The 23257-nt window shown below is 40.8% G+C and overlaps 1 protein-coding gene across 2 annotated transcripts in view; it reads left to right on the top strand.

The window, feature by feature from the left end:
- CDK17 (cyclin dependent kinase 17) overlaps positions 1-23257 on the top strand; it is a 148965-nt gene that overhangs the window by 58386 nt on the left and 67322 nt on the right. For both annotated transcript variants that reach the window (XM_019545079.1, XM_019545080.1), the window contains exon 2: positions 13463-13611. In XM_019545079.1, the coding sequence (XP_019400624.1) occupies positions 13494-13611 (118 nt within the window). In that variant the 5' untranslated portion in view covers positions 13463-13493. The remainder of the gene's footprint in view (positions 1-13462; positions 13612-23257) is intronic.

The following is a 23257-nucleotide window of genomic DNA, read 5'->3' as shown; positions in this document are numbered from 1 at the left end:
CAGCAGCTAGTGAGTAGTGGACTTTTCTTTTTCGAAGTGCCGGGAGCTAGGGTGGGCGGGACAGCCATTGCTGAGGTTGGGAGAGCAGGCAGGGGATGGGCCTGGGTGTGATTTGGAGATTTGGCAGCATTGGAATCTCTGAATCAGATTCAGCCAAATCGAATCACTGTCCCCTGAATCGGCTGAATCCAAAGTGAGTACTAGCTGCTTCACACAGGCCTAGTGGCAGCATTCTGCCACCACGTTTCTGGACCGCTGGGCATCTATACCTCTTGCATATAATGTCCACCCCAATTTCCCCTAGCTGGTTTTGGGAACAAATGTATGTGTTTTATGAAAGAAAAGGTGATTTGTTTTTGTAGGACTTTTTATAACAGATAGTGCCTCATTGCTTATAGTTTTCTGTTCTGTCTATTCATATTAACAAAAGGAGATGTACCCATATAATCTGGTCGTTTTGTGTTGCATGTGTTCTAAACTGGATTAATTCTTTATTCTTACTTTAAAACTAGCAGGTGACACGTGAGAGACGAGCTGGTTCAGAGAGGCATGAGCTTTCATAGGCAGCAACTTATTTCATCAGACATTAGCATCTGAAGAAATAGCTTTCTGCTTATGAAAGTTCATGCCTCTCAGAATCAGTTGGTCTCTAAGATTGCCCTACCTTCTGCCTGACTTCAGACGAATGCGACTAAACACATATTTTAAAACTGGGTTGCTAATTGATGTAACTTCCTACAACTGGCAGTCTTTCCCTCTGTCAGTGTGTACTTCTACCTTTATTCTCTTTGAAATACCTTGTCAAAACATGTCAGGATCGTTATTAAGACACTTTTGGTTTTCACCATTGCATTTTGATATGTATCTTGTCTTTGTGTGTTGTAAAAAATTTTAAGAATACTGTAGTATTTATTCATGTCAACTTACTAAATGCATCAGTTTTTTCTGTTGTTTTTAAAAATGTGTGGGCATGTATGTGTGCACATGAGGCCATGCACATGGAAGTGTTTGATTTGGGTGTGTTCTCTTACTAGATTGTAAGGTCCCTGCATTATGCTTAACCTCTGTTTCCTTTGTTACATGTGTTGTGTGGTCAGGGCTCTACTGCATTCTGCTGTGAACTACAAGAAGAACTAAAATTCCTAAGTAAAATGTGCACACACTTCTTACATTATTTGGCCAATGAAAATCCATTTAGAGTGTGTATTTTGTGTTTGCTGTTTTTTATCTTGGCTTCATATCCCACTCCAGTATTTCCAGGACTGCTTACCTGGACTAAAATTGTCTCTTTAGTTTATAAAGAAGGATTTATTGATAAGGCAAAATAAGACAGGCCTTCCAATTGAATTTTTGGTCTAAAAATTTGAACTTGCTGTTCTCAGGTTGAATAGGAATGATTCTGAATTGACTGCTACACTAGTTTTATTAGTGCAGTTAAATTAGGGGACCTGTACTTCTTGCCACATTCACAGCTTTCTGTTTGTCTTTGGAGAACTTTGCCTGAGTTCCTAAAACAGAATGTTTAACTACATACAATCGTTTAAATAGGAAAAGTTGAGTATTATTAAAACAGCTCTTCTGCATGAAAACTTTAAATGTCCTCCATTCAATTCTCCCTCTTTTTGAGATCTTTTGAGAATTAGGTAGGATTTGTAACAAGCTGGCAGTCAGAAAACATGGGATACTATATGAAAGAAACTAAAAACGCTCTCTTTTTGGGTTTTTGTTTCTTAAAGTTTTAGCTTTGGTTTCTCAGGAGTTTTCTAATGTGGTTAGACTGGAAAGTATCCAATGTTCCGTACTATAAAGTGCCAAACTTTTATTTTTTTAAATTAAAAGCTAAATTGAATTGTTTGTGTACCTGACCCTTCCCCCCTTGTAATATGATTAGCATAACTGGAATTTAACAGCTAAACAATTTTCAAGAGATTTAAATAATTTTTACTTTAATTCTCTTTTTGCTCTTCTTTTTTTAATTTTAAGTCTGATGTTTTGTGTATGGATCTGTGAGTACCCCAGTTGTTTCAGCCTATTACACAAAGGCCAAACCCTTTATCCAGTGGTTCTCCACCTTGTTAGACTCAAGGCAGTCCTCAGAAAATGTCAGTTTTTTATCTTTTACTTATTTTTTTTTGACTACTCAAAAATAAGAGTGTTATTCTGTTGCAAAGAACTCAGAAAGACCATGGCATGTCCGAATGGTTTCGATGCTGTGGATTCCTAGTTAGAATCTCTGGCTTTATCTTGTGAACCGTGTATGTGTTTGCATACCCGTCAGTGCTGATAGTGTGCAGTACCCTGCAACAGCCTTAGAAGGATCCATGACACCCTGTTTGAGAATCACTGCCCTAATGATTTGTACTTACTTCTTAAGTAATTTTTTTTTTAAATGTTTCCGTTGATTTTACTGGTGGATGTCCTGGGTATTATCAGTTGCCTGATGCTGATAATTGAATACACTGGCTATACATAAATCTTCCAATTTTTTATAAAATTACCTTTACATACATAAACTGGAATGTTTTATTGATGGCAAAATGCTTCCATGAACATTTCCACTTTAAAAAAAATTGAATGGAAAGCATAATAAGAATTTATTGGAAGCTGTTAATTATCTTTGGAGGTCCCTAGCCTGTATTTCTAATAATGCTGTACACACAACATGTAATGTATTGATGTCTCAGGAAATAAGCAGGTACCATTTACAGCCACTGAGAAATAGGTTCTGTTGCATTTCCCTGTGATTAGGAGCTTTTGTGAAGCATTCTGTTTTTAGGGCTAATGCTGACAATTTGAGTTAGTTAAGTTCTGTAAGTGCCAACCTGTGGTTCTTCCATGAGAAGCATACAATTCAGTACGTGAATTTCTTAGTTTATTCCAAGAAGTCATTCAAAGGGACATTGTGAATCGCTCCCCATGATTTAGTGTTGGCATGGGGACAGAGTCTTTCATCCTATTGCATATTCTGTTAGCCGAGACCAGGCAACATGTTGGCATTTTAATAAAATATTTAAATGCCTTTTTACACCACTGGAAATAATTGCAGTATTCCTACTATATCATTAAATTAATAAAAACAAAAATAAATGGCAAATGCAGCTTCATACTAAGTGCATTTAAACTCTTGACCTGTCTGCCTATATATCCAAACAACTTGCATAAATTTGGAGGTAGCGTAGTGTAGTTTCACACATTTCTTTGAGGGTTTCTGCAGTTCCCCTGGCATTGTAGTATGGAGCCACTTTAAAAGTTATGCCCATTTGGGCACGAAAGGTACATGTAGGGGTGGTGATATTGCCATATCATTATTGCTTTACTTGTCACAATTCCTTCACTCCTGCTACTTAGAATAAATGGAGCTAGCCTTTGTGTCCTAATCAGTGTTTCTGCAACCATTACAATGTGATACTTACTACAAACTGAGTCTAAGATAAAATAACCAACAATGGGCTTGTCCTCTGAAAACTGACTCTTTCTGTTTTGGAGTTCTAAATATTCTTCTTCTAATGATGTTCATATCTAATGGTCTTGCTTTCTAAATAATTTTTCCCCTAATTGTCATCATTGTGAACTCAGAGTTGACAACAGAGGGTTCTTTCCTTCTTTCATCATTAATAAATTTATTTTTTAGGTCTTATTTAGGCTCTCAGTTATATTTATGCGAATCTGATGTTTTGGTCTTACACAACATAACTGATCGGAACTTTGTGATGAGTTCTTCTGATGACACTGGAAGAGTAGAATCTAGCTCAGCCTTTTATATCTTGCTATTCAGAATAGCTGGAGTAAAATACAATAACATTTTATTTTTGTCTCTGGGGTAAGCAGATGCGAGTTGGAATAAACAAAAAGCGCAGATGTGTTTAAATAAAATAGCACCATATTTATAGTCCTATCTTACAGAAGAGAACAGCAGTTGGAAGGAAGTAATACTGGGTTAGACGTAAAGTTAAATGACACTAAAAGTTTTTGTCTTATTGTAAGCCTAGATGAGGAGACATGTTGCTAACTCTTCAGTGCAAATAATAGTACTGTTTTGGGTAGGTAAGATTGTACGATTGATTAATTAATTTATTTGGGGGAGGAGTAGATTGTTTACTGTCTAAATTTACCTAGCTTATTAAATGAAAATCCAATAAAAAGCTTCATTTCTTTATAGATTTTTTTTTTAATCAGACAGATGTCCCTGCCAGGTGTTTCCTGTTCCTGTTTTAGAAAGTAATCTGTTGTGGATACAGTTGACACCGATCACTCTGTTAATTTAGGAACAAATATATCCAGATGATTGATTTTTTTATTAAGTTAATACAAATTATTATTTTATTATGTGATTGGATACATGTGTAGTATGAAATTAAGTATTAAAGTAGTTGGCATGATTTGAGGTTCAGTGGAGCATGAGAAGGTGAACCATTCAGATCATGGAAAAGAAGATTAAGCAAACTAGATCAGGGAGCTTTGGAATACTTATTTTTCTTTTAATATCCTAGGCCAGTACTTAAGAGCGCATTTGAGGACTGTTGTCAGTGATGTTCCCAGTCATATGGATCACTTTACATTTGATATCAACAAGTTGAAAGTTTTTGCCACTGCCTTTGGTACGTGATATGTCTGCTCTAGTCTGCTGTCTCCTGCCTCTAACCTTGTTAGCCCATCCTTCCTGGTCCACCAGTTTGTCAGAATTTCAGTCTTGTATGTTTTCTAATACAGCTCCATGTTCATGGTTTAATTTGTATTAAACTCATTTGCAAGACCTATCCTCTTGTCCACTTGTAAGTGAATGCTGAATTATATTTTCTTGTATGTATTATTTCTCTTATCCCTTTTTAGTTTGCTCCAGACTTAGAAAAAAAGCTTGCAGATCTGGAACAAGAGCTGACATGTTTGGAAAGCTCCTGACATATGCTACCAATAAATGTTAATAAAGTAGCATTCATACTATTCTACCTAAACTGAAAAGTAGCATAAATGTTACATGCACCTTGTATAAATATTACATGCAGTTTAGCAGTCTGAAATGCTATAGTTAGTACCCTGTGTCTGATCCAAAGCTATGCCTCCTTGGCTGGGAGGAATCGCAGTCAAGGGCTTCACTGCACCCACTGGTTGAGAGCTCTTGTCAGCTGAACCATCCTCCAGCTGGGATCTCCTTCAGCTGACTGGAGAGCTTGCTGGTTTAGAATCGGGACAGCAGCAATATAGCATGATGGGATCTGATGCTTGATCCCACACACACCTCTTGCCCATGCACGTGTGGCATAGCAGGAAGTGCGCATATGTGGATTGCACATCAGGTCCCATTGTGCCTTTAACAGCATATCTGCCCAGGGCAGCCTCAGTGACTTGGTTATTTTAAATATTGTTCCCAAAGCAATTTTTGCCAAGCATATATTAGCTGTAAATATTTTTTTTTTGAAATGAAGGACTTGAAGTATTCCTTTCAACCATTCCTTTATCACCATAAGATCTTGAGGGTTGTTTTTTGTTTTTTAATTATGAGTCTTAATCTTTTCAACACTCCATTTCATTCAACAGAACCTTATAGGCTAGAAACAGATGTCACCAAATGAAGCAGATTGGTGTGCTAGCATGTGTCCTGGCACAGCTGATTTGCTTTGTTGAGGAAAACACACATCATCCGTTTTTTTCGTCCGTTATGGGGCAACAGGCAACATGTTCTCTGCTTCCAGAAGTGTGCCCCCAGCAATCTCTGAAGCATGTTTCTGGAAGCGAGGGACCTCAACTTTCTCTGCCTCCAGAGATGCACCCTGGAGATCCTGGGGACATATCACTAGAAGTGGGGAAAGCTGGATAGGTTCTCCTGAAGGCTGAGGGGCCCAATCCTACACAGGAATTCCTGGACCAAGGTCCAAGCTTGCCTGCCTGGGGCAGTTGGAGAGTGCAGACAGCCTAGAGCTACAAATAGACATCTGCCACAATCAAGTGCCACAAATTGTCGCTACCTTTTGTTGAGACAATGTTTTTGGAACAACAAAGGGTATGGATGTCTATTTGCTTTCATAGTAACATAGAATCATAGAGAAGTCAGGCTGGAAGAGATGTCCAGCAGTCATCTAGTGTCCACCCCCTGCTTGAGGCAGGATCATCCCTATCCAAACCACCCTATACAAATCTATTGTCTAAGCCCTTGGTGAAGAAGCTTTTAGCAGTCAACCCTGACACAGTACAAGATTTAACATGCTTTGTACCTCCGTAAGAAAACTTTATGGCTGCACAGAGTCAACTGCTTCTACCCACAGAATCCACGTAAGTGGTCTTATACTAAGGTCAAACTGTCCAGGTCTTGTTAATGCCATGAATTCATGTTAAGAGGTAAGATCACCTTGCTGTTTACCTATATTACCATGTGGAAGAGTGGCTCCATATTGTATTAGAAACCCAGGGAGAGAAAATGGTTTTGGTTTAGAAAAGAAGATCCTGGTATGAAAATGTTGAAAATCATTGATTTCACTCATATCTAAGCTCAGTTTCAAAATGATATAAAGTATAGTTTATTTCAGTGTGTACTATAGGCAGCTAAACTGGAGGGGGTTAGGGAAGAGACAAGAACTAGGTAGCGCAGTCTAGTTTTACATGCATATTTAATTGTGGATTAAGGGATGGGATTGATATTTTTCTTCCATTTTGAAAAAAGTGGTGTCCTGCAGTGTGTAAATTCAGCGGTGTGACTATATCTTTTCAGTAACATTATTTCTGAGCAAAATGTGAAAACAATCTTATACATCATCAGTCTGGAAATGATTCACAGGAAGTAGTGATTCCTTTTAAATTAGTGGTGCTTGTTTTAGTTCATATTGTCATATAGCTGGAACAAATGTCTCTGCCAGTTTTGCTTTGCTGTATCAGATAGTAGTTTGTCCTCATTCTGTCTACAAAAAAGTAGGCTTCCCATTAGTTAGATCCAAGTGTATGTTCCTTATATCTTCTGTGGTACTGTACAACTGTTTGTTCAGTATAGATTTAAAATATTTTCTGCATTTTAAAAAATGGAAGAGTCATATGTATTATACTCTGCTCTAAACTCAAAAATAAAAATGACAGTGCAGATTCTTCTCACAGCTGGCATGGGCTCAAGGGAAAAGATCAGCAGTCTTGTTGCATTTACTCATGGCTATTTGTTGCATATTGGAATATAATGTTAACTTAGTTTTCAGTTTAAGATTATCTATTGTTTCATGGACAAACAAGTGTTTACCTTTTAAAATTGGCAGAAAAGGGAAATGTCGAACTGCGGTAAAAAAAATCCCTGCAGGTGTTCTTTGGGCTGAGTGAATCTGGACTGTTCCTCAGTTCTTTTGTAAACTCTGAGATGCATATATTGTAGTATGCTTAGAACATGCATTTTTGCAGTTTTCTTTGAACCTTAACTTCCACATATCTAGGACTGCCTTACTTCACTTAATTTGTGCTTACATGAAAGTGTATTTGTTTTATGCATCAGGCCATACTTGTGGTTACTGCGTCTTACAGTGGCAAGAAGAACTAATAGTCCAGCTATGTAACTGGCAGGTCCTAGAACCTGGACAGACTGACACATACACCATTGTAACTTCTACAAGGATCAGGTTGTGTGCCAACGTAAATTACATACGGTTTAGTGAGGGACAGAAATGCAGCGTCTCGGGTAACTAACTACCCATAGTTCACACAATAGGTAGCTATTACTGTTCCTTCCTGCTAGGCAGCAGGATTGTCAGATACCCTATTTCTTTTAGTTACCCAGAGATGGGTGCAAATGGGTGAAACCTAAATTGGTGTAACTTAATGTTTGTACAGCTTTACGCCTGGTTATTTCTGAGGTAATTGTTCACTAGGTTAGGCAAAATGAATCTGGTTAGGGGCTTACATCACCTTTCCATTTGTTTTACACTAATGTAACGCTGATTACCCCATTTTGTCTGTTAGTTGCTTTACCCTATCCTTTTGAGTTATTTTGAGGCGATGCATACTTTGTGACAAGGTGTACTAAGAAGAACATTGAGGCATCTCTTTAGATTCAAGATACTCCAAGGTTTAGCCTGCTAGCCTGGGGCTTTTCCAGCTGGGCTCAGCGTACTGTGGAGGGGCTGGCTGGGGTACGAGGGTGCTTCATACAGCACAGTGTCTATATGTGTTGTGGCAGAGTAAATAATTCCGCCATGGGATTGTACTTGTATCTGGTAGTAGTATCTTATGGCGGAGTTAATTAGTTTACTCCTTCCTAATAGTACCACATGTGTAGGCAATGACGTTTTACTGCAGAGCCAATTAGTCAACTCTGCAGTAAACGTCTCATGTAGATGCACCCTAATTGAGAATCATTGCTAAAGTATCAGAATGCTTATAGCCCACAATGATGAAGGCTCTTAATACCATTTCATAATTGTACTTACTTGGTAATACTTGTTTTCTATCAGATAAGACAGTATTGCTGTCTCAAAACTTTGTGCAGAAAATTCTTCATTAGGCACCCTGCTGTGAAGGCACACACTGCTCCTTGAAGGTTCTCAGTGTAATCGTAGTATTCCTAATGTCGTAATAGTTGATAATGAGAAAATGTTTCTTACAAGCTTCTGAAAACTGGGAAGATTAATTGGACCATCTTGCCTGTTCAAGCAAATTGTTTAGTGTAGTACTTTATCAGTTGGATATAGGTGTATATGTGCTGTTTAGCTGAAGGATTAAGGCACAATTTAGCCTGAGACATTCCTGTAAGAAGATATCTTTACTCTGTTGTTTGCTTAAGTGGAAGACTTTTCTGGCTGTCAGCAAGCATGTCTACACAAGATGTTTACTGCGGAACTAATTAGTCAGCTCCACAGTAAAGTCTCTGCGTTTATACATGTAGCCCTATTAGGCTGCAGTAAGCTAATAAACTCCACTGCAGGTTAGTATTTGTAAATACAAGTACTATCTTGCTGCAGTTTTTTATTGCACAACACGTGTAGATGCTGACAGGGCTGGCCTGGGGCACAAGGGTTTTTGAATGTGGGGGTGCCTGGCAGCCCCGCATTAGAGCACCCTGGTGCCCCAGCTAGTCCCTCTGTACCACATTGAGCCAGACTGACTTCCTTGGTCCCCTGCCAGCTGGAGCTGCTCTGACCCAGCTCAACATGCTGCAGTCTCAGGCATGTATTCAAACAATGTGCTTGGGAGCAATAAACTCCAGTGCAACTTGTGCCATACTTTATCGTTGCATGCTAATAATACATGTAGACAAGCCCTGCTTGTCTTAAAATATTACCCAGGTAGGATTTCTTTAGATCCATTTACAAGCTTTCTGTTATTTTGACAAGAGCACATTTTGGGGAAATACAGACTTCAGACAGCATATTGGAGGAGAAGTGACCAAACTTTCTAAATCTCCTAGCTGCAAACCAAAATCCTGACGTGACTGAGACCCAGAGCGGACACAGCTTTTGAAATGAAACTTGCACAGGTGTTAGTGATCACTACACAGTGCTCAGCTCATAATTTTCCTTTATGTTACTTTAAATAAATAATAAACAAGAATGCAAGAAAATAAAAATAGAAAATAATAAACAAAAGATGAAAATGTATTTAGTGAACTACTTCTCTTCCTTCAATAGTTTCACATAAACTGTCTGAATATGGCTGAAGAGCTCTAGTTTGGTTAGCGTGGACTAAAGACACAGACATCTAGTTGTTGGGTGGGGGGTTGTGTGGTTATTTTAAGAGAAGAAAAAAACGGGAGGGGAATTTAGGCTATTGTTTTGGAGAGCAAAAAAATTAAACACAGAAATGTGTATTTCCAGGCCTTTTTTTTTTTTTTTTTTAATGGAATGACCAGGGCTTTTTAATGGAATGAGTCCTAAATATTAAATATAAATGCCTTCAGTGAAACGTTCTCTGTTCTCATCTTTTTTCTAATTCACTTTCTCAAAATGAGAATTCTGCTCTCAAATAACAAGGACTAACAGCTGATACAGCAATATTTTGTCTACTTTTCCCCATCTGTTTGAAGTGCTCCAAGTAGCTTTGAAGCACTGTAAACAGTGAGGGTGGCAATATTAACAACTGAAGAAGCATTTAAAAATGGCCAAAGAACTTCAATAATTACTATCCGGGGGTGGAGGGACACTGAAGAGCTTTTTTTTTTTTGAAGACATCCCCATGGGCTAGAGGTGCAGAACAGGCAGACAGCAGTGAGTGCGCAGGACTTGAGGACCTCCAGAGGGTGAGAGGCATTTAGCAATTCCTGCTTTCCAGATCCATGACTGGAGAGCCCATACCATTGCGTGGGTTTATGGCCATTTTGAAGTGCTCATGGTAGTGGGGTGTAGTGCATATGTAAAATGTGCTCAATTTGAAGTGCTTTGGGATTTGGAGCACTTCAAATGCATGTCTGTCCATACCATAATTCTGGGTTGTCCTGAGTAGAAATAGCAAATGGTGGTGTGATTTCAATGCATATAGGTTTAGACAGAGGTAAGAAAAACTGTGTTCCTGTAAATTCTGGTGGAACTGAGTCTTAATACTGATCCTGGCATCCTTTTTCCCCACTTACTGCCGGACTCCTGTTTCCTATTTCCCTTTAACAGGCTCTTTATTTGCAAATGACTCACTGCTGTATTTCACCCTCTCAGACTTCTGGGCTCAAGTCCCAGAGGTCCTCACTTAATCAATCTTTAAACATACTTTAACAGAGTGTGCTATCTAGCCTCTCTGTTTGTTGAGAACATATGCATGACTCCTTTCATGAGTGTGTTCTCCCACCACTACCACCCACTTCCATCTGATTCTCCCCTTTTGTTTAGAATGTTCTCAATAGGCAGGACAAAGAATGAGTCAGCTGAACACTTTTAGAGGAATTTTAAAGGGATATCATTAGTCTAAAAATCATAATTGCAAATGTTGTGAACTTCAGTAAATCAGTAAAGTGAATACATTTTTAAAAATTGGTTTACTTTTTGCATTCTCTGCTTGAGGGAAAAGAACTGAGGTGTTTCACATTTTTACGTAATTTTTCTCTTTTGTGTATGCTACCCTGCTACTGTGTGAAAGACCAGCAGATGTGTGTACATACAAAATAGTGGAGTAAAAGCCTGCTATGCCTGTATGTCTGTAAGTAGCGCTGGCTAAGCTGTGCCTTTTCTCTTGCTGCCTCTTTCTGTTCACAAGTTTCTTTTTGTTTCTGTCCACAAATTGATCTGTCTAACTGAAGAAGAGAAAAATCCACTATAAGCACTATCCCAATCCCTGCTTCCAGACATGCCTGCCATGCCATCCGGTTTTACAGCAGGAGTGTTTGGGGATTACTTTAGTGCTTGTTGCTTTTTCAGTTCCTTGTCTTTTCTGCTTTTGTGAAAATGGTGAAGTAAAAACTCTCTGTAGTTTGTCCTACTTACTATACAAAAGGGCTTGGAGGGTGAGAGGTTTCTCTAGCACTTAGTACTCAAGCTTCTCTTGGGGGGATCACAGCACTTTTCTGCTAGTCCCAGCACCTATGGAAAACACTGCTCCACAGGGTTGGGAAAAGTACCTCCAGCTTTTCCTTCCTTCCTTCCTTCCTGTTTTTTTGCTGCTGTTTGTTCTTGCAGATGGGAATGGTTCTGTGTTTGCTGGTACCAACACTGAATGATTGCAGAGGGTTGCCATCTCCTGTTATGCTGTTCCAAGTTTTCCCTGAGTCTTGGGAGAGTGTGTGTTTGTGTTGCATGTATCTTCCCATACCTTTCACTCTGGATTGCCTTCTGTCTTCTACCCAAGCCCTGCCATTGTGTTTTCTTTTATTGTCTTCTCTTCTGTGCCTGATGGTGGGGCAGGGCATGGGACACCTGTTAGATCCTGGACTGATGTAACATTTACAGCGCTGCAAATGGCTTTGTTTTGTTTTGTAGCTATACAAGTGTTGAAGGAACAGACATTTACACCTCCGTTAGTGCTACAAAAATGGTGCCAGTACTAGGGAAATGTTCCTGTTCAAAACACTTATGTTTTGTGGCACCACATGTAACATCTATACAATTACATGTAGTGCTATAGGGTGAGGGGGGCTTGGACAGTGCTCCTGTCTCTCCCTCTCCCCTCCAATGGGGGGGAGAGAGCTGGGGGGGGCCATGAGAGCCTGCTGTGACGAGCCGGTGCCTGCTGCTGCTCTGTGACCAAACCAGTTGTAGCTCTTCTCACTGCCCTCCCAGGCTGGGCAGTGTGGTAGATAGCCTGCTGTTGTTCTAGGACTCCTGACATAGCTTAGACAGGCACCCCTGGGAGCAGATGGAGCAATGAAGCAGTTATTTTTTTAAAACTGCAAATAAGCATTTAGTGTCAATTTAGGTGCCATGGGGCAGTGCAGAGGGTTTGGAATTGAAAGGGTCTTCCACTTATTCTGCCTAGTTCCCAGTGCTGGGATTGGCCCAAATACCAAAAAAAGCAGCTTCGCTCAAGTTGTGCTGTGAGAGTATGAGAAATGTGCAGTACTACAAAATACTTTCTTTTTCAGCATAATCCCGACTAGACGGCTAAAAAGATGCCGGAGAGTCATGCTCTCCACTAGGGAGCAATGGGGACTGTTGCATTGTTCCATCTGCTTTATGCGTGCTAGTGCTTAAGATATGATGTGCAAAACTGACCTCCAGTGAATCGGTGATATTGACTCTGCCAAATACATTAAATAACATGCTGGAAGAAGAACAAAAAATCATTTAATGAATTTCCTTGTTAAATTACTGCTATTTAATTCATTCAATAAAATTTAAATTTCAGATGGAAATAGGTTTAAATTGGCATCCTTTTCTTAAAAAAAACAAAAACAAAAAAAAACAGTTCTCTTCAGAAGTGAATAGATTGTGAAGTGTAACTTTTGTCTTATGAAGACTTCTGTTTAAAAATGTCAGGCCACATTTAAGTTGCATCTTGTAATGAGTTTGAACCAAGTATCGTCTTTGTTTCACATTTTAGAGTAAATTTTTGGCTCTAAACTTAAATCATGATCTGTTAATACAGAGTCAATGAAGCCAACTTAGAATCCGCCCATAATTAAAAATAAAAATAAAGGAGACCTGAACTGGCCAAGAATCTCTAGTGATCATTTTCTGATGAAATTATTAATACAAAAATGTAGATTTCTTCACCTAACTTAAGGATTTTTTAAGCATTTTTATATGAACTGTGTTCTAGGAGTTGATAAAATACTAAAATTACTTTTTTAGAGTTTTAAAAACCCTAAAATATAATTTCCTTTATTTTAGATTTCCTTTGTGTTGATTGAACTCCAATAAAAATACTTTAAAACAAAAAAAAAAGAAAGAAAAGAAAAGGCCAGAGTATCACTTACCTGTAAGCTAAACTATCCACATTTTCTTGCATTTTTTGCAAATTTGTGTGTGTTAGATTATAACAGTATGTGCAGGAATTAATTTCTATGCATTTTTCTTCTTTTTTCTTTTTCTTTTAATAATGAAAAAATCCTTTTCTTTTTTTTTTTTTTTTTTTTTTACAGGCTTGCTTAAGCCAGACTTCTCATCGATAGAATGAAAAAGTTTAAGAGGAGACTTTCCCTAACGCTGCGTGGAAGCCAGACCATTGATGAATCTCTGTCTGAGCTGGCTGAACAAATGACAATTGAAGAGAACAGTAGCAAAGATAATGGTAAATATATTTGCCTCCTTCTCTTTAAACTGAGGGCAACTCCTAGTTGAGCATTTCTTTTTCTAAGAACATTCCATTGTTTACAATATTTTAGCAATTTCCTGGGATTTCCTTTCTCATTTGAGTAATACAAAATTGTTTTCTTGAAATAGCACCTTGAATAATTCAGTTGAAGATTAAATTTGGACAGCAAATATATTATCACATAAATATATTTTAATGTGCTGGTTGAAACTGCTGTAAGGTGGATACATACATGGTTGGATCTTGAGAGTCAAAGAGTAGTTATCAATGGCTCGATGTCTAAATGAGAGGTGGTATCATGAGGGCTTCCTAGGTGTCTGTCGTTGGTGTGATAAGTGTTCAGTACCTTTATAAAGAACTCAGAAACTCAGACTTAGCACACATGTGGCATACTTGCACCTGACACCGGGGTGGGTGGAGTTGCAGATACTTGGGAGGATAGGTTTAGTATTTCTGATGGTTTGGAATATTTTTGGACCTTTTTTCAGTGTATCAAAATTCACTAAGGGTAAGTGCATTGTCCTGTGCTTGGAAGGGAACAGTGAGATACACCAGTGTAAATTAGGGAATGACTGACTAGGCTGCAGTACTGCCGAAAAAGAAATGGTATGTGCAGTGGATCACAAGCTGAGTATGAATCAACAATGTGCCATTGTTGCAAAAAAAACAAATAGCAGGCTAAATTGTGTTTTCATCTACAAGCCAAGAGACACAATTATTCTACTCTGTTCAGCACTAAGAAGGCCCCACTTGGAGTAGTGTCTAGTTTTGGGTACCACACTTCAAGAAAGGTGTGGATAATTTGGGAAGAGCCCAAAGAAGAGCAGCAAGCGTTATTAGAAAGCTGGGAAATATGACCTCTAAGGAAAGGCAGGAGAGTATATGACTGGGAGAGGATTTACTGTTTTCAAATACGTGAAGGGTAGTTATAAAGAAGGTGTTGATAAACTCTTCTCTGGTTGTAGCAGATAGGATGAGAAGCAACAATCTTAAATTATAGTAAAGGAAACTTAGACTGGATATTAGGATGAACTTTTCTAGCTATTGGGGTAGCTGAGCACTGAAATAGATTACCCAGAGAGGTTGTGGAGTCTCCATCATGGAAAGTTTTTCCAAGTTAGGCACTTGCCTAGAATGGTTTAGATATAGATGATCCTGTTTTAAGCAGGGGTTAAGCTAGATAATCTCCTGAGGTCTCTGCCAGCCCCATTTTTCTTTTATTCTACAAATGTCTTAAATAACAAGTATTGGTGATTTTTTTTTTAATCTCACCCTTTAAAATATCATTGGTTTGACCTGCTTTAAATCTCTTCAGTTTTCAAGAATTTATTATTTGGTGTTATACAGATAACAGGAATTCTAGTACTATAATTAAAATTGCTGCTTCTCATATGTAGTTTTCAGAGAGAAGTAATCAAGGTTTCCTGTAATCTGTTCATCTCTGAATGATGCATTCTGGGACATCATTCTGGGACATCTCAGGCATCTGGAGTCAGCCACATAGGGCTGCAATAACTGAGCAGATATATGCGCACACTTATGCATGGAGAAATCTTTGATCTCGTGCATCTTGGCTATTGCAGCAACTTAAGAGATTCTTCCCTCTGCTGCTTTTATGGTTTATCCTTCCCCTCCCCACTGCATATTTCTAGTTCTTACCTCCACTATTGACAGTTATAGTTTTCTGAAGTAGCAACAGAACTGCTACAGGTCTGATTCTTTTCAGTTTTACAGCTACTTATGTGCCTGAGTAATGGCACTTAACTCACAAATCTGGACAGCAGTAGAAATGTTGGAATGTGCTCTACAGACGTTTAAGCTCTGTCCATTTGATACTGCTTATCAGATTTGTGAAAGGCGACCTCGCTTTCAGAAAAATTATACCATTTGTCTCCAACTCTTCTTTAAAACCCCACCCCGACTTTATTAGCCACTGTTCTGCTGTTCGAAGAGATCAAACACCACAGTTTAGGAGATTCTTATTTAACAGGTTACAAGTTTTTTGTTTTGTTTGGGGGTTTTTTTTACCTTTGTCTATACAGCAGATTTTTGCTATCAGTTATCTTAGTGTGAACCTTTAAATTTTTCCTAATCCTTATATAGTGTATTTTGGGCTATTCCACATGCCTATCTCACACTGTGTCACCTGCAGTTGCCTCTGCTAATGGTTAATTTTTCAGAGTTTTTCATATTGGGGAATGGAAACTGAAATGACTTGGATGGAACCTAGAGCAGGAAAGGTGTGGGGGAGGGTTTCAGAAGTAGCATGTACAACCTGCAGAAACCTGAGCTGTCAATCCAGTAATCGGAGATGGTCATCACAATGTAGGTCCTATTCTATGATCATGGAGATCATAGAATTCTAAAACAAGTAGGAGTGGAAGAGACCTCCAGAGGTCATTTAATTCGCCCTCACTACTTGACAGCATTATCTCTATCCAAACCATCCCACAAGCACTTGCTTAACTTAATCCTAAAGCTGTGCATTCAACCCTGTCACACATCTACAAGGCATGTTGCCCAAAGACACCAAAAGTACCCTAATGTGCCACAGGTTAAAACAGGGGAACACTGGCAGTCAGTGTCCTGCTGCTGGAAGGTTGTTAAAATGCACCAGAGAGATCCAAGGAAGAGGAGGACAGCACATGCACACATGCATGGTTCATGAGACTCTGACCATGAAGTGTAATAGGGTAAAATTCCTTTATGGTCCTTGACGCTCAGCAGAGTGGCAAGCCTTTCTAACTGGGAACCTTTCCTGGTTTTAGTCCAAGGAACAGCATTGTCAAAAAACCCAGCTTTGCCTGTAGCCAACAACCAGTGCTTTTGAGGAAAGCCAAAAAATCCTGACACTTATAGTCAGATAAGGGGAAAAAAAATTTCTGGGCCCTGTGTGGCAACCAGCAAAGGCCAAAAGAATAGCAAAACTAAACACCCTGTATTCTGCTGCGCAACCTGGGGACAGCAAGCATATAACTCCATACATCAGACCCTTTTACTGAACAACCATGACTCCCCTTTCAGTATCCTCTCTGCTTAAATTGTCTTTCAAAATTAGAGTCAGTTGTGGAGCTCTGTAGAGATTGCTGGGTAAAAAAGGGAAAAAAATAGAGGGGGTACTTGAAGATCTCCAGGTAAGCCAACTGGGAGGTATAAAAAGAAGAGGAGAAATAAAAGTGTGCAAATATTGTGTGGAATGGGGGCTGAGGGAAAAATGTTAAAAGACTGGTGAAGCTAATAACATATTGCAAGTAAAAGTGGAGGGAAAGATTTGAAATTTGGGACATGGAAGACGATAGTTGTTCATGAAAAGGGAAGAAAACTGGAATAGTGTCACTGATCAGATTGGTAGCACCTACAAATATGCTGGAATACCCCCATATAATTTGTTGTATAGTATTTTGATAATCAGATGCCAAAAAGATAATTTACATATGCCCTGAAAACAAGTGTTCCCTCTTTTCAGGGAGCGAGAACAAGTCACATTCATGTAAGGTGACCTTTAATTCATAGATTGTAATGCCAGAAGGGATCTCGGAAGGTCATTGGGTCCAGCCCCCTGCACCAAGCAGGAAAGACAACTGGGGTCAGGTGACCCCAGCAAAGTGACTGTCTAGTTTCCTCTTGAAGGTTTCCAGGGTAGGTGATTGTACCATCTCTGGAGGGAGCTTATTCCACAATCTGGACATCCTGACTGTGAAAATGTTTTTCCTAATGTTGAGCTTAATTCGGGCTTCCAGGAGTTTGCCTGTTACTCCTAGATTTCCCCTCTGGTGCCCTGGTGAACAGTTGCTCACCAAACCCTTGATGTACTCCCCTAGTGTAGCAGTAAACTGCTACCAGGACCCCTATCAGCCTTCTTTTCCTCAGGCTGAAGACTCCCAGGTCCCTCAGCCTTTCCTCTTATGGCTTGCCGTGTAAGGCTCTGGTCATATGGATGGCTCTTCTTTGGACTCTCTCAAGCTTGTCAATGAATGTAATCCAGCTGAATAGTAAGAGGGAAAACAAAATGATGGGTGGTTTCCTAACCAGAATTAGACTACTGCAGTTGGAGAACTTCTGGGCTAGCTATCTCGAAAGGTAAATTTAATGATAGTAATTCTCAGGTCCTTTGACCTAATTACTGTAATTACAGACTTACAACAAAGTATTTTTAGTTTGACTTTTAGGAATTAAGTTTGCTAATGTGATACCGCTCAAGTCCTCATTTGGTAATTTGACTTTCTAGACTTAAATGGAATGCTAATAACTTTCTAACATTACATGCCTAATGTTTCTGACAAAGCTACTCTTATAGCTAATTGTTGTATCCAAGATGGCTATAGTTTATAATTTTGTCAGAGTTGGGGAAAGGTCTGTGACAGTGCTAGATTCATGTTGGCTACTAAATAAATTCAGGAAGATGAAGGTACACTATGTGCAACCAAAGATTAAATAGAAGCACTAAATACTATTTTTTCCTCTGAAACTTGATGTCAGATATATTGGGAGAGAAAGGGGAGCAGGAAAAAACACCTGCACTGAATGGGACAAAAATCAAATGAAGAAATCTGTAGTACACATTTCTCCATTATTCAGGGTTTACCTCCTTTTCTTCCTGGCAACACAGATGTAGAAGTTGAAGATCCCCTCTTAGTTTAGAAGTCTGTGATGAAACAATGGTTAAAAGTAATTTTACCATCTGTGATTTCTTTTGAAGCCTGCCTATAGTTCACAGACATAGACTTTACTATGGCTGTTCTTGCCTTTGTCCTGTTGAGGCCTGACTACTGTACTGTGTTTCTAATAAGTTTCCCTTGAAAATGACCCAGAAGCTGTAAATATGTAACACAGCTACTCACTTACACTTTAGAAGCAAAGCTAAGGAGCTGGTTATATATCTCCTGTATGGCAAAGGATGCATTTCAAGGTCTTGGTATATCAATGACTTCTTAAGATAGGTGTAATTCATTGCCTCATGCTCTTGTTCCTGTCTGGTATGTATGTATATTTCTCCTGGGAGAATGCTTGCCTGCTGCTTGATGATTCCTGGGGACCAGAAGCTGAGCAGTCTCTGGAAAAAATGGGAGCCTTCCCAGCCAGTCACTCTGATCATCATGGGGTCTTTGGGAATCCCTCCCATAGTCTGGAAGGGGAGAGGAGGAGCAGCTGCTGACTGCCCCCTGTCTGTTCCTCTCAGCAGGGTCCATGGTGAGAGGGGTTTCCAGCGCTGCTCAGTCTGTTTGGCTCCTGGACGCTGACTGGAGTGAGCAGTGCCACAAGCCCTCTGGCCCGTCCTCACATTGGTGTCCCCTGTGGGAGGAGCTGATGGGGAGCAGCAGTTTGTTGCTCCTCCCCTCCTTGTTTGTGAGGTCTCCTTTCCCAGGTTATGGTGCCTGGAAGCTGAGTGGAGTGAGCAACACTGAAAGCCTCTTATCTGCTCCTCACACCAGAATCCCAGGTGGGAGGGCCAGGCAGGCAGCTTTGTCTTGTTGCTTCATTCCCCCTAAGAACAGGAGGACTAGAATAGCTGCTGCTCCCCATCCTGTCCCCAGATAAGCACAAAAGGCACAAGGAGCAAGAGAGAGGAGGGGGCATTTGCAGGCTGAATGCCTCCACTGCTCCCTCTTCTGGAATCACTTCTAGTGGAGGAAATTTTCCACCACTAGAAATGAATGGTTATACATGGCCAGAGAGGCCCATCGTAGAATATCTAGTAGCCCAATGCATAGAGTACTCCCTAAATCAGACCAGGAACTTTAACCTGGGTCCCCTATATCTTACTCCCTGAATTTTCTTAATTTATTTACAGAAAATTTAATTCTGTACTAGCAATCTTTTTGACACAGTTATTTTCTCAGAAAGAGTCCAACCTGAGTCATGTGACAGTAATAATCTGTAGATTTTTAGATAATGTTTTTAGCCTTTGCAGTACTACCATGTATACATCATAAAACTTAAGGCCCAAATGGATAACAGGCATTTTGGAAACAATCTGCTTCCCTTGTAGTCTCATTTAAGTCCATAGGAAAAAAAGTAAAATCTCATCTTTTATAAGAAAAAAATCTGACTCTTTGCAAGCATCATTTTAAAATTTGGACAGTGAAATCTGAAATCCATCTATGTTTCTTGTCATACAGATAAGCCATCTGTAGGAGGTACATTTTTTTTTTTTGTAAACTCGGTAAGTTTGTAATACTAAAAATCCATACAGTGTACTTTAAAGTGCATTTAAATTTATAATGGAAACATTAATATATTTTCTTCTTCGTCTGATCCACCAACTGTGTTGAGGTGTGAGAGGGTATCAGTTTTCTAAGGCCTTGCATAGAAATGCCAAGTGCTTCCACAGTGTCTCTGGCAGGCTGATCAGGAGAGTCCAGTGAGCTCCAATCCAAGAGAATAAATCAATTTGGTAGTTGCTAAAGCAGAGGTACAAGGGGCAGAAACAGGTGTACAGAGAATTAATCTAGAAGCTACCAAAACATGAGAGTGAGCACACGGTTTGCTGTCTTTTTAATAATCTGTGAACGACCAAAGAGTCTCGGTCACACTCAGGTTAGGGGAGGGCATAGTGTGCAAGGGATAAGGTAGCAGATGCTTGTACTTGGTTATGTGCTCTCTATGACCTTTCAAACTGAAAAACACAACCAGGTAGAAAATAATATATGGATGCTGTTGATGCCAAGCTAAACCTTAGCTATACCTTCTGCATAGTGCCCAGGTTGGTGCAATAGGAAGGATGTTGTGGTTTCAGCAGTGCCAGCTGGTGGGGAAGTCCCTATTAATTTTAGGGCAGTGGTTCTCACCCTTGCTAAACTGATAAGGGCAGGCTATCCATGCCTGGCCACTCCCCTGCCTCCATTGTCTGGCCCTTTTGTAAGGAGGTAAGCACTGTAATAAATGAACTAGGTTTTCAAATGAAATGATGCTCAATTCACAAAAGTTATGGAGGGATACCCAAGTCTAAAAAAGTTGAGAATCACTGTTTTACACTCTGGCTTTCATGGAGAGGAGCTAAATGGCTTTTTTAAGCAGCCTTGGGAGGAGGTGCAGTCAGTCAGTCCGTCAGTCTACCTTAGGATGTTGGAGGAGCTGACCAAATACTATCTTCTTTTGTGAGACCTGCTACAAATTCTAATTAAAGCTTGATAGAAACCAGCTACAAAAATGTCCTACATCTTTCAAGCAGCATCTTTGCAGCTGTTTTGCCACTTTAATTATGTGATAATTGCTTAGTCCATGTAGCATGTCTAAATTTATTGTGTATTTAGTCAGTTAATTGCATTATAAAGGTAACCAGTGTCAGGCGCCTTTAGATGAATTCTTCTGTTGCAAAGAACTCAGAAAAAATGTAAGAGGTCAGGGTGTTTTTGGATTCCTGTGGGTTTTTATTTGAAAACCCTGGGTGTATCAATCTTATGGCATAAAATTGCATGACACCCTGTGGCAATCTTAAAGGATCTTATGGTACTGCAGAGCAGTGGAAACCTAGTGAATCAGTGTTTTAGGGCCATGTTTTTCATTTCTAAACAAAGTATTTTTTTTATGGAGAATTCAAGATGATAAGAAGTGTTGGAGAGCATTAGACTTAGCCTGTGTAGATCAGTGCGATCAACCCCCCCCCCCAGTCGCTGACTCGAAAGGCACCAGTCCCCCATGGCTGCTTTAATTTTCCTGTTCTGGGGGAGATTGGAGCATCAGGAGGGAGCTCCCTGCCCACTTCTCTAGAGTTCTAGAATTTGGTGTTCTGTTGGTAACAATTAAGACCAATGAAAATAAAGGAATGAGAGAACCTCAGGGAGATGATCCAAGCCAAACCAGAGTGGTAGCTGTTCTCTGTCTGCCTGTGATGTTAAAGCTGCCATTCTGGTTTAACCTGGATCATCTCCTTGAGGTGTTCTTATTACTCTGTTTTCATTAGTCTTAATTGTTACATCATACTTAATTATTACATGCATGAGAATTCAAGTTGAATTCAAAATGACGCTGGGGACTTGGTCTGAGAAGAAGGTAGGGCAGGGGTGGGCAATTATTTCCACTGGAGGGCTATTTAATGAGTTTTGGTGAGCTGTTGAGGGCTGCAAGGGTAGCTCTGCCCTTTGACAGGTGCCCGCCCCCTGGTTGGAAGTCCCATCCCTACCCCTGAACATTGCCACCAGAAGTCCCTCCCCTTGCCCCTGGAAGTACTCCTTTTGGGAGGGGAGGGTTGCTGTCTTGGAACCAGAAAAAAAACAACAAATTGTATACTAAAAATCAAACATCTACGATAACAGATTTTAATTTCATTTCAAAAATTTTTTTGCCCTGATTTGTATGTGCATAGTGTACATAAAGGTGATCGCATAAGTAGCTTGAAATAAAGTCTTACTCTTGTATATTGTGAGAGGGTGTGGAGGGATGGTGGGGTATGGATGGGTGAGTATGGGGTTTATGGGGGGCTGTGGGAGTGTGGGAGAGGGTGTGGATGTGTGGGGGTTGTGGGAGGGTATGGGTGGCTGGGTAGGTATGTAGTTTGGGGAGTTGTGGGTGCGTATGTGGAGTATGTGGAGTGGTGTGGCTGGGGGTGTGTGGGTGCCATGTGTATGATGGGGTGTGGGTGTATGGGGCCACCCTTACAAGCATGCCCCCCATTGCACACAGCCCCTGATGCCAGTGGCAGCAGCAGGCGGCAGGTCCTCAGGACACTCGCAGCCCATGGCAGGTGAACCCCCCGGTAGCATATGGTTCTGGCAAGCCCCAGGACTGCACATGTTTGAGCTGCTGGCTCCATCGCATGGCGCTCACATGCTGTTCCTGGGTTCTCTGCTTGTGCCCCACTCCACTATGCGGGTACTCTGCACAATGAAGCTGACAGTGCAGATCATGGGGCTCAGCCAGAGTGGCAGGGAGAAGGTTGGAGTCAACTTGGCTCCATAGCATAGAGCTCGTAGCCATTCCCCATGACCTACATGTGGCAGTGTGCTGGCCCAGGCCCCTGACTCGATTGTGTGGGGCTCCCCCAAGAGGCACATGGCTCTGGGGGAGAAGCCAGGAACTGCATACGAGCCCTGGGGAGCCCAGTGCAATGAGGCCAGGTGGACACTGCCCCTGCTTGCTCGGGCTCCACGCTCCTGACTCCTCATCCTGGGCCCCTGCTGGCCCCAACCCCAGGGCACTGGTGTGGGCCCTGTGCTCCCTCCCGCCACTGCTTCTCTCCCACCCGCCCACTTGTTGCTGCTTCCCCTACTTGCCCACCTCTGCTGCCCCACCCACTACCACTGCTTCCTACCTGCCTGCCACTGACACCTGTACCTGCCTGCTTGTGGCTGCCACTTCTCCCGCGCCCACCAGTGCTGTCCTTCCCCCAGCCACCACTGCCACTTCCCTGCTTGTGAGGCCAGGGTTACGACCATCCTGCGGGTGAGAGTCTAGCACAGTGTGTGCTGCCCCCTCAGGAGTGAGTGGGGCTCAACTACCATGCAAGCACAGTAGGGGCAGCCCAGGGCTGGGCCAGATGAGATTGCTGGGGGGGCTGTATTCTGTCTGTCCTTGCAGTAGGGGGATTGCAGTGTTGCTCCCTCTGCTCAGCTCCCAGTGGAAGGAGCAAAGGGGCAAAGCCTTCTAGCTGCCTCAAACTGGGGGTTTGGTGTGTGAAGAGCCA

Source organism: Crocodylus porosus, unplaced genomic scaffold (genome assembly GCF_001723895.1).
Source record: "Crocodylus porosus isolate Cpor-Errol unplaced genomic scaffold, CroPor_comp1, whole genome shotgun sequence".
NCBI lineage: Eukaryota > Metazoa > Chordata > Crocodylia > Crocodylidae > Crocodylus > Crocodylus porosus.
Note: the sequence above shows the minus strand (reverse complement) of the source record. Positions and strands in the feature narration are given on the sequence as shown.